The 12,631-nt window shown below is 39.9% G+C and overlaps 1 protein-coding gene across 1 annotated transcript in view; it reads right to left on the bottom strand.

Moving 5' to 3' along the window:
• Positions 1–250: 250 nt before the first annotated feature.
• PLA2G7 (phospholipase A2 group VII) overlaps positions 251–12,631 on the bottom strand; it is a 19,836-nt gene continuing 7,455 nt past the window's right edge. Inside the window, exons 6-10 of the mRNA XM_015812292.1 lie at positions 10,275–10,388; positions 8,510–8,601; positions 5,892–6,062; positions 3,070–3,218; positions 251–360 (exon numbers count right to left, since the gene is read on the bottom strand). Of these exons, the coding sequence (XP_015667778.1) occupies positions 251–360; positions 3,070–3,218; positions 5,892–6,062; positions 8,510–8,601; positions 10,275–10,388 (636 nt within the window). The remainder of the gene's footprint in view (positions 361–3,069; positions 3,219–5,891; positions 6,063–8,509; positions 8,602–10,274; positions 10,389–12,631) is intronic.

Genomic DNA, 12,631 nt, shown 5'->3' on the forward strand with positions numbered 1-12,631 from the left:
TGATGGATGGAAATCTGTGCCAGTTGTCAAGTGCCCAGGTCACAATTGTGCCTGTGATGGTGCTGTGATACCTGAAACTTCAAGGATCAGTTGTAACTCCTGTTCAGCAGCATTTAAATGGTCACTGAATGAGTGTTGTTAAATGAGAACCACCTTTAATATCTTCAAATGTTCTAAAACATAGTATTTCCAATGGAGCTATCATGAAATAAGCAACATTTAGTCAGAAATGTTTAAGGACAATTAATCTTTATTTACACTGAGATGCTCCTAGAGGTAAGTCAACATTGGTATCTGGAATGACATTAGGTCCTTCACCATTTAAAAGAGGATCCCATTGGTTAAAATCTTTAGAGAGACCTAGAGAAGATAAATTCAAATCAGATGGCACATACAAATACATGAAAATATTAAGTTGTATTAACAGAAATTATGTTTCTAAGTCACAATATATTAAAATTAAGCTTGCTTTGATGTTCTAAAACTGACATGCTGGAAACAGGAAAGTCATAGTGATAAATATGGATGGCTGACTTCATCTAAACAGCATAGTCTAAGTCTCTAATTTATAAGGTCTGGAAAGATCCCTTTTTAAACTGAGTTGTAAGGTCAATATACTTTAAAATAAGTTTACTTGAAAAGTATATTCCACTTTTCAGTAAAACTTCCAGAGGATGTAGAAACATATACAATATAAAAATGCATATTAAAAAAATTTAGGAGAATCAACTAAATGCCTGACACTAAAAAAATAATCACTGGCAATGTTCATGTCTTCAAGGAAGAAATTCCACAGGTAAGGTTCTGTTGACAAGATCATCTGTAATAAAGGGATTTCTTGGAGGAAATTTGCAGAGAGACAGAGACAGAGAGAGGCTCTCTCTCTCTCTCTTTCCCCCCCCCCCCCCGAGCTTGTTGGACAACTGCTTGAAGCCAGCTTGCCAGGTGAGCAGAAGATCGGAGAGAGGGGGGGGAGAGAGAGAGGGAGAGAAAGAGAGAGAGAAAGAGGGAGAGGACAGAGACAGAGAGAGAGAGACCCTTTTGACATCTAAAATGAAGATAACATTGCATATATCCTTTTTTACCTTTAATATATATAGATACATATATACATACCTACATACATACACATACACATATATAATAAAAATAAAATAGTCCGAGCACCAGGATAATGTACACACACACACACACATCTCTAATTATATTAAAAATACGAATACTGGGTAAACCCATGCAATAAAAGTAAGTAAATTCGAACACCAGGATAATATCAAACTATATATATAAATATACAAACACACACCTATAATAAAGGTAAAAAGGGATATGTGCAGTGTTATCTTCATTTTAGATATCAAAAGGGTTTTGCGGCTCCCAGTGTTTTGTTTTCGGGGGGAAACGGGTCCAAGTGGCTCTTTGAGTGTTTTGGGTTGCCTACCCCTGCTCTAGTCAGTGAATACTGATATGTAACCTAAGTCTTTTTATATATTAAAAATGCTCATGATAAACAAGTGTATTATATGAGTGGTTCTTTAGTTCAGCTTTAAAAAAAACACTATTTTTATTCTGTGTAGTATTTAAAATCTCAGATTCTTGGGAAATGAATCTGAATGGTATAGACCAGTAATGGCGAACCTATGACACACATGTCAAAGGTTACACACCACAACATTTGGATGACACACCACCATTCACAGACACCCAACAGCAACTATTCTCGAAATCACATCCCATTATGTGATTTTCAAAGGTTGTTGAGACTGCAAGAATTGGGGTGTGCACAGCCTTCAGACTCTCTGAAAATGGCATGTGAGAGATAGGCTCTTGCATGGTCCCTGGAGTCTCTGAAAATCACATGAGAACAGGTCGTGCGTGCTTTTGCAGTTTTCAAAGGCTGCAGAAGAGCATTCTCTGAAGCCACTTAAAGGCCTTGTGTGAGCGAAGCTGCCTTGGGTAGGCTGCAGGGGCCTATCAACAGAACAGCCTAAAGGTAAGTGGCACACAGCAAGTCCTAGGGATCACACGCACAATAGGACTGCATTCTTTAAAATGAATAAATAGGTAAAGAATTGTTTCTCTTTTGTTTGGGGGTGTTGTGTGTGTGGCACATCCACAGTCAAGTTAGGCATTTTCTGGGTTTTTTTTTACATGCCAAGCCCAAAAGATTTGCCATCCCTGTATAAACAGTCTACCTTCCCTTATGTTCTCAGAGCAGAGATACAGATGCTGGATTACATGACTTCCATGCCCCATACTCCTCTTCTTGAAGTATGGTATTTTCAGTTACACTGACCACCAGGAGGCCCATGTAACCAGTTGGAAGTCATGCAAAACCACATACTTGAGAGTTTGACAATTTAGCATCTGCAGTTCTCTGCTCTGAGAGCTTAAGGGAAAGTGGACAGTATTTACTATTCTGACAATCTCTAAATATCACTTGTTGCAACTACCGAGTATCAGGATCTGCATAGCTCCTAAAGTTAGTGCACTGTATATAGTAGTCATCTAAAGTGCAAGGGTCTATAAGCTCAATTTCCAAGAGAGGGTTCCAACCCCATAGAATAACATCTGGCTAGCTATGTCTCGGGAGTTCCAATAAGGATGCAACTAATCATCTGATGTTTTCAGGTGGTCAATGTAATTGGAGGATACATCACACTTTTGAGGTCCTTTGAGTCAGTTTTTGATTCCTGGTGACTGGGCAAGTCCTTGCAGTTTTCTTGCCAAGATTTCAGAAATGGTTTGCCATTGCCCACTTCTCAGGACTGAGAGGTGACTGTCTCAAGGTCACCCAATGGCTTTGTGCTTAAAAAGTAGGACTCAGTCTCCTGGTTTTTAGCCTTAACCACTATATCAAACTGTATGTCTGTTTCTCTCTCTCTCTCCGACATGTAACATGTTCAATTTGATATGCATATATGCATTATATTTTCAGGTAGCTTTAGTGATCAAACACTAAAGTTGCATCAAATATTGTGAAAGATATTGTCTGTAACACATCACCTTATCAACATGTAGTAATACGGGGTGTTAAGAATTAAATATAAAAGCAATGCAGCAACTTACTCAAATGTTTCTGTAAGAAGGCCAGTGAAGCTTTGTTGCTAATATCAATAGCTGTTTGGGGATCTATATCTCCTCTCAGTTTAAAAATCTTCCCAATTATGTTTCCGGTAAGGAATGTAAAGTCGGGAAAACTCTGATGTACTGATCCTCTGAAAACAGCGAAAATGCAAAGGATAAGCCTAATAAGTAATCAAACAAGTCTGACTACAAGAGGGAATCTTTGCAAACATTGCTGAAACATGTGGAACCTAATTAAATGTTTTTGGTTCTGAAGATTTTTGTTTTCTTGTTTACATTTTATCTCTACATGTTTGTCCCAAGGGTTTTGGTGGTTGTGGTAATGTTCTGTGTCTTTTATTCATTTTCCCCCCAGCAGTAATAATAAGTTAGAATTGTTTGTTATCATTATAATAAAAGTACATGCAATAACCTTTCATTTGGAGATCAAAGGAACACAACTACAATTACTACTTTGAGGTAAAATTCAGTCGCTGTTGAACAATTAGTATTCATGTTTGATTTTTTTTAATTAGATCACATAGATTATTTGAATCATGTATATAGCAAGCTTACAATATTTAAGAGCTATCCTACACAATATATGTATTCTGCTAAACTGCCTGCTGATCACTATCAGTAATATCATAAATGAACCCAAAGGGAGGGAGATGTCCACTTTTAAAGCAGTGCACAAGGAAAATTTGATCTCATTCAGAAAGGATCCTTTGTATAGGAGCCAATTATGAGGATCTCAGTAATATGTAGATATATACTGATTTACAATTTGACCTAATTTAAGATCCCTTAGGGAGAAGACATCAACTGACCTGTGTTAAAACATCAAGAAGAAACAGAGAAACATCACTGAACTTCAATATTTCCTGGTGGTGGACCAGAGGATTAGGCCTTCCAACTTGTTGGCTTAAGCTTTGATATATGTTTACTTAATAGTCTTATTGCAACTTATTGTGCCCAGGAGCATACCTTTTGAAATAAAAGACCTTAATTTGTTGAATGTATTGAGTACTATTGCCAAGATGGCAGTGACATTTGAGGCTATGTATCATCTACCTACGTTATGTTAGGTAGAGACCTAAGCAGAAAAGATAAAGAAGAGATGGCAAGAATACATAGAACTTAACAAGAAAGATCTTAACATCCCTGATAACCCCAATGGTGTGATTGCTGACCTTGAGCCAGACTCCTGGAGTGCAAAGACAAGCAGGCCTTAGGAAGCATTATTAATAATAAAGCTAGTGAAGGTGATGGTATTCCAGCTGAGCTATTTAAAATCCTAACAGATGACACTGTTAAAGTGCTGCTTTCAATATGTCAGCAAATTTGAAAAACTCAACAGTGGTCATAGGATTGAAAAAGTTCAATTTATATAGTATTCCAATCCCAAAGAAGGGCATGCCAAAGAATGTTCAAACTACCATACATTTGCGCTCTTTTCACATACTAGCAAAGTCATGCTCAAAATCTTATAAGATAGGCTTCAGCAATATGCCAACTGAGATTTAGCAGAAGTATAAGCCGGGTTTCAAAGAAGCAGAGGAACTAGAGATCAAATTGCCAACATTCACTGGATTATGGTGAAAGCAAGGGAGTTCCATAAAAACATATACATCTGCTTCATTGGCTACACTAAAGCCTTGGATTATGTAGATTACCAAAAAGTGTGGCAAGTTCTTAAAGAGATGGGAATACCAGACTACCTTACCTGTCTCCTGAGAAACCCATATTGGGTCAAGAATCGGACGTGGAACAACTGATTGATTCAAAATAGAGAAAGGAGTCCAACAAGGTTGAATATTGTCATCCTGCTTATTTAACCTATATGCATAATAATCATGTGAAATTCCAGCCTGTATAAATCACAAGCTGGAATTTCTCCTTGGGAGGAAAGCTGGGAGAAATATTAACAACCTCAGATACATAGATGATACCACTCTAATGATAGAAAGTGAAGAAGCACTAAAGTGCCTCTTGATGAGGGTGAAAGACAAGAGTGCAAAAGTTCGCTTGAAACCAACATTAATAAAACGAAGATAATGGCATCCAGTCCCATCATTTCCTGGCAAATAGAAGGGGAAGAAATGGAAGCAGTGACAGATTTTATTTTCTTGGGTTCCAAGATCACCACAGACAGCGACTGCAGTCATGAAATTAAAAGACACTTGCTTCTTGGGAGGAAAACTATGGGTAGGATCCAGAGGAGATTAACCTATAAAAGAATAATAGAGTTGGAAGGGACCGTGGAAGTCTTCTAGCCCAACCCCCTGCTCAAGCAGGAGACATAGGTACTATAGGTATAGGAGACCCTATACCATTATATATACCTATATCATGTTCCTGATCAATAAGAACACAGAAAGAATATTGAGACCTTGAAAGAGGAGTACTATAACAATATTTTTAGAATGGACAATCATGGAAAATTAATCCCAGGAAAGAATCCCACCCAGTCTGAGGAGAATCCATGAATTACCTTTATTGTTCAATCTTAAAATGATGGGTTATGTAATCCAGGCTCCCTGTGGGATAACTGAAATTCAGAGGGACCAATACAATGTTGTAGGATTATCAAATGTTGCTTTTGACAATATCATCTCTGGGATTTTATCATATTTTAGCCTTATGAGATTTTTACCATTTAAGATTTAAAAATAATAATTTGGACACCACCTGCAGGTGATATGGGTGCTTATCTCAGTTGTATCTGATTAATTTTAAACTATATAAAGTGTAACTCTCTTTATAATACCATAGCTTCAAACTCCATTCTAAAGAAATTAAGGCTACTGATATTTGATACTCACTCAATAGTTATCATTTTTCTTTCTCTGCCTTTGTAATTAAGTTTCTTCATCTCTAGGATATTCAAAGCCCACTGGTATTTTTCTGAATTAATAAACAGCAATGGCTGGTGAACTTTGGGATATACTTCATCAGAGAGGGGAAGCATCCAAGCATCAAGAGCAACACCGCATCTGTTCAGAAAAAAAAATTCTGTGACATGTTAGTGCCAGTTTGCACATCCTAATCTTGCACATCCTAAAGTGCACATAGATGCTATAAATCACACATCTGTATCCACAGAGACATTTTATGTTAATTTTATTAGGTTCCATTAGGAGAAACTTTCTATAAGTGTAAATGTTCAGTGTTAAGAGGCAGTGGGGTCTCCTATAACAAGTTGTTTAATACATATTGAAAAGCAAAAGGAATTTGTCATGGAATACTTTAGGGCTATCCTGAATTACAGATTTTTCCATGAACACTGGGCTGTGGATTTCAAGATGAATCCATGGAAAGGAGAGTACTATATAAGGTTGACATCACTTTACTGGAAGTGCTTGGAGCTGGCCAATATGATGCTGTGTAATAATTTTCTTTATTGTGATTTTATGTTTGTTTATTGTTCTGTGAGGCAAGCTACCTTGAATCCATAGAATAAGTAGCATGCACATCTATTTACCAATCAATCAATTCTACATCTGCAGTTCTACTATTATGCATTTATATGCCTATTATACTAACATTCACACATAGGTAGAATATTCCACTCTTGAGTACAAATAGTTTCAAAACAATTTATGCCCATTACAATGGAGGATTTCCTACTTTTAATTCAGATTAAAGAGGGACTATCTCTCTTTAGTCTCAGATTAGTTTACTCTATTTAATCTCAGATCATATGTAGAATATTATTTCCTACCAATAGTCAATCTAACAGTAGATCAGTAGTCAAACCAACAAATAGTAATTAGAAAAGTGAACCTATAAGCAAATAAAAAGAATCATACAATTAGAGGATGGCCTATTATTTGGAACAAAGTCTTAAGGGAATTGTAACAAAAAACAATTCATTGACTCTTGTTTGGCTAGCAAAGCCGCAGTATCACAAAAAAATGCTCAGAACTGAGGAATGGGGACAGTAATAATTATTGAATAATATTCAATACGTACTCATACACTTCACTTTAAAATTTGGCAGAAATCATTGTGCAATGTTCACCTATTCCATGAATTCATGTAAGAATTACGGAGGGAAAGGGAAAGGGAGAGGGAGGGGGGAGAGACCTCTGCAGTTTTCTTGTCAAGATTTCAAAGGTGGTTTAACATTGCCTGCTTTCTAGCAGTTGAGATAGGCACTGGTCCAAGGTCACCCAGCTGGCTTCATGCCTAAAGTGGGACTAGAATCCACAGACTCCTGGGTTCTACCCTAGTAGCTTAACCACTACACCAAACTGGATCTTTACGGAGATACCACTTCAAAAATAAAGTTTTTAAAAATTATCGATATTTATCCGGTAAGAACAATATTTGATTTTATTAAAATTCCTATAAAATATCAATGGCAGCTGAAAGCCAGAAGTCATTTTATTTTCTTTCTCTTTTTAACTATATAATGGCTGTATGAATATTTGCAGTTCAAGTAAGGCATCCCTAACTGTACATCCATAGGCTTACTATCAAATAGATGTGCATGCCGTATAAAAAGAAAAAGGAATGGAGTAGAAGAACAAAACAAGAAATTTCAAATGCCAGTTATTACAGTTAAACAAGGTTTTAATGCAAGCTTTATCACTTGGTCCTACTTTGTACATATTGGAATAACTAGCTCTCTGGAGAAGACTAATGCTGGGGAAGGTGGAAAGAAGGAGAAGAAGAGGACGACCAGCATTTAAGGTGGATAGACTCAGTTACAGTGACGATCAGTACACAGCTGAAGAACCAGGTTAGGGACAGGTCATAATGGTGAAAATAAATCATTGCTAAAAAGTGACAATGACTTGATGGTATATAATCAATCAAGCAATCAATGTAATGCAATTGACAGAAGTCTTCTCTTAGATATTATGCATAAACCCTGACTACCTGAACCTTTACAAATACAGGTAGTCCTCAACTTACGACCGTAACTGGGACTGGAATTTCCATTGCTGAGCAATAAGATCATGAAGAGTGACGTTATATGACTGGATTGCTTAGCAATGGCAATCCCAACAGTCCCAGTTGCCATTATAACTCCAGATGTACAGGTCACTAAGTGGAGGGGAGTCCAAGGTAAGGAGCATGGGGGGTGACACAGGGGGATAGTGGAGGTCCTGGGAGCCTGACGCAGGTAGAATTGGGGGGTGCTGGAGTGTGAAGATGCCTGTAGATGAGCAAGGGGAATTGAAGCACCCCAATAATTGTAAGTGTGGGTGAGTTGCCAAGTGCCCAATTTTTGATCACATGACTACTGGGGGAGGGTCTGAAATGACTATACCTTTGGGGATGGATTGTTTAAGTGCCGATGTTCAGGGCTGCCATAACTTCAAACAGTCTGAACAAATGGCCATAACTCAAGAACTATCTGTAAAACAAATGTTACTGCAAAGAAAAACAACTAGGCCAACCTGATAGAGTTTTACTTTTTACTAGTTCTTACTTGAATCGTGCATCTTTGCTAAGCGTTTCTATGACTGTGGCAGCACCAAAAGAATGTCCCATTGCTGCTATCTTCTGTAAGTCAATAGAATCCTGAAAAGAAAATATTGAATGATATTGCCTTTTGTTTTCAATCTGATGGTTCTATTTTAATTCATCCTATACTAAGGATCTTGATTTCTGTAAATCAAGAATTGACTTAGCGCCCTCCAACTGTTTTAGATATCAGTCCCTACATCAGTGGTGGCGAACCTATGGCACGGGTGCCAGAGGCGGCACTCAGAGCCCTCTCTGTGGGCACGCGCACCATCGCCCCAGTCCTAGGCCTTCAGCTGGGTTTTATAAAACCTTTTTGCTTTAGGCCTCCGCTGCCATGTGCAAAAAAAAAAAGGTTCAATCAATCAGTCAATTTCAACTTCTCACGGGAAAAAAAAGATCTTGCAAAGTTGGAATTGATTGATTGAACTTTTTAGTCCCACCCAGTCTGCCATTACCACCACAGCCACGCCCACCCAGTGGGCCACCCCCACCCAACTGGCCACACCCAGCCAATGGGCCACACCCAGCCGGCACCCAATGATGCATAAGTGGGTTTTGGGTTGCAGTTTGGGCATTCGGTCTCTAAAAGGTTCACCATCACTGCCCTACATCTTTTGCCAAAATTAAACAGCTACAAGTGATTAGCATGAATTGATGTCCATCACAGTTTCTTAACCATATTCACCACATTCTTTAACATTAAGCCTACAATGTGACACCATTTCTGGATAACGTACACAGGAATAAAAAGATACTAAAATACCAGAATAGAATAGAGCTGAAAGGGACCTTGGAGGTCTTCTAGTCCAGCCCCCTGCTCGAGCAGGAGAACCCATACCCTTTCAGACAAATGACTGTCTAGTCTCTTCTTAAAAACCTCCAGTGATGAGCACCCACGATTTCTGAAGGCAAGCTGTTCCACAAACAACCTGTTTTAAATAGTAGTTAGCACTAACTGGAAATGGTGAATACTGTGAATGGCCTTATTAAAGAGCTTCAGATGATAGGGTAAAACACATACAGATTAATACCAAGGATATAGTAGATCTGCTGCAAAGAATTAGATGAGCAGCTGTAAGATCCTGGACTTAGATCAATGTTCAGGTCTGTCTATGTTCAGGTGACTCTATTTCAGAGCTGCACTTGAACACAGAATTCATTGGTGTCTCAGGAGGCTCTTGGATAAATTAATTAATGGGTTTTACATGTAAGAAATCAAATGGCACAGGAAGACTGATGCCATGTTAGAAACCCCAGCTACAATACCTATCTTAGTGAAAGGAGAAACATAAAAAAGCAGGATAGTCAATGAAGTGTTGAAGCAAATGCTTTTCATCTAATTAGTCTCTCTCTTAAGGAAACTCTTGAATGATACACTTTGCCCAGAAAGGTAAGCAGCACTGAATTTTTTTAGAAGCAATCATGGAAATGGATTTATATTGCTTAACCACAAATTAGCAAGTCTAAGCATTATTCAGTTACCTCAAAAGGAATACCTGTTAAAGGAGCAATTATTATATTAATGGTCATCTATTTGATTTTCTGGTACCATCTGAATCTTTAGAGAAACACAAAATCAGATTCATCCAATATCATAATAATAATGATAAAGTTTTAACTGTTTTATAACAGCACTTCAACAAACAAAGAGCCAGTCTGAAATACATAGTACAACATACAAAATTACGAATTTCCAATTAGCAAGGGGAATCTTCTATCTCTTTTACCTTTAAAAGACTCCAGTTGAAATTTAAAGGCAGAATGTTCTTAATGGGATTTCCAGAATTAATTTCAAGCAAAAGGTCAAGTGCTCTAATGCATTCATCTGCCCTTTGCTGTACCTACATGAAGAAGAGACAAAAAACACTTTCAGCATATGACTTAGCAATTGCCTGTGTATCTATGGCCTCTATCTATGGCCTCTATCTAATGTGTGATTAGGATTTTTCTAAGATAAGGGTTTATCTTTAAAGGGGGCACTAATTAGGCCATAGGTTAACTTTTTAAAAAGAAAGCTAATCTGATTCTGGAGGAAGTAAAGAATGATACTCTGATTACTAAAAAAAAATTCTGAGCAAAATGCTTCAGTTATGATAAGTAGTGAACTTCAGATATTTCAGGTCTTATTTTGGAATGAAAAATTCCTTGATCACCTTATGCTGTATGCTGAGAGAATATGGAAAATGTGACCATGTTCCTTCCCTTAGTTCTTTCAATGCGCTTTTAATACCATCAACCTCTGGGGTGCATAAGATTTTGGATTACATGGCTATGTTCCTAGATTAATGATCAGTTCCAGAAGCAGATGTTGGGGGATATTTATTTCAATCCTTTACTGTTATGCTACACCATTCCTCAAGATTCATACCATAGTAACTATCAAGTTATGAGTCATCGTCCACTGGTGACTGATCTGTTAGTATGGGTGGTGCTAGAACATCTACCGCCCCAATGTGGAATTTCTCTGTAGCTGTAGAAGAGATTATGAGTAGCTGTCAGCGTCATTTCTGTTATATAGCTTGACTCATTCATATTATGTGCTGGCAGTGCTAACAAAATGCCACCAAAGACATGTGAATGACTTTGTCCTGCCAAACCACAGTATTTTCTACATTTGCAGAAGTGTCATGGTGCAGGTAAGAATCTGAAGCACATGACTTTCATGAGTCTGACAATGATTGTGACTCATTACATTCCTGGCTCCCTGCTATGTATCAACGGCCCTGCCTGAGCTGGCCGACGTGATAGCCGGGGTGGCAGTTGAGACCCCCAGACTTATAGTCATGGGGGACTTCAATCTGCCATCGGCGGGCGAAACGTCGGTGGCGGCTCGGGAGTTCTTGGCCTCCATGACGGCCCTGGACTTGACCCAATTAGTTCATGCCCCGACTCACACGGGGGGACACACACTAGATCTAATTTTTGTCTCTGGCCAGTGGCAGAATGATCTGGAAAAGGGGGACGTAGTGATAGAGCCCCTGTCATGGTCAGATCATTCACTCCTCAGGTTGGACTTCCGGACCGCTCCCCCCCGCCGCAGGGAGGAGGAACCACTTAGATGGTTCCACCCCAGGTGCCTGATGGACCCAGAGAGGTTCCAGACGGAGCTTGGGCCATATCCGGCGGACCTAGCTCACGATTCGGTTGAAAATCTGGCGGCGGCCTGGGAAGTGGCCACTGCCGTAGCATTGGACCGAGTCGTGCCTTTGCGGCCTCTGACCCGGCGCAGATCTCAATTGGCTCCCTGGTTTACCGAGGAGCTGAGAGAGATGAAGCGCCGGAAAAGACGCCTAGAGAGCAGTTGGAGGGTGAGCCGAACCGAATTCGATCGAACACAGGCAAGGATACAGGTTAGATCCTACCTAGTGGTGATGAGGGTGGTGAGGTCTAATTACTACTCCACCCTCATTGCGTCATCAGATAATCGCCCGGCCACCCTCTTCAGGGTGACTCACTCCCTCCTCCAGTTGAGGGGGGGGAGGATCCCCTGGGGGGGAGGGCCGAGGATTTTGCTCAATATCTGTATGACAAAGTCGCTCGGATCCGAGAAGGTCTTGACTCTGACTGGGTGGCCCCGGGGGAGGAGACAGGAGTAAGTTTTGAGACTGTTATATGGGAGGAGTTTGACTCTGTGGCTCCTGAGGATGTGGACAGGATTCTCGGGAGGCTGAATGCAACCACATGTTTACTTGATCCGTGCCCCTCCTGGCTGGTACTGGCTGCCCGGGAGGGTACACGAGCCTGGCTCCAGGGAATTATAAACGCTTCTTTGTGGGAGGGTGTCTTCCCCGTAGCCTTGAAGGAAGCGGTGGTGAGGCCCCTCCTTAAGAAGCCTTCCCTGGACCCAGATGTATTAGCTAACTATCGTCCGGTTTCCAACCTTCACTTTGTGGCAAAGGTTGTGGAGAGTGTGGTTGCGCGGCAGCTCCCCCGACACCTGGAGGAAACGGTCTATCTAGACCCGCTCCAGTCGGGCTTCAGGCCGGGATACAGCACGGAAACGGCATTGGTCACATTGGTGAATGATCTCTGGAGGGCCCGGGACAGGGGTTGTTCCTCTGTCCTAGTTCTTTTGGACCTCTCA

Source organism: Protobothrops mucrosquamatus, unplaced genomic scaffold (genome assembly GCF_001527695.2).
Source record: "Protobothrops mucrosquamatus isolate PMUCROS unplaced genomic scaffold, P.Mucros_1.0 scaffold78, whole genome shotgun sequence".
Classification (NCBI taxonomy): domain Eukaryota; kingdom Metazoa; phylum Chordata; class Lepidosauria; order Squamata; family Viperidae; genus Protobothrops; species Protobothrops mucrosquamatus.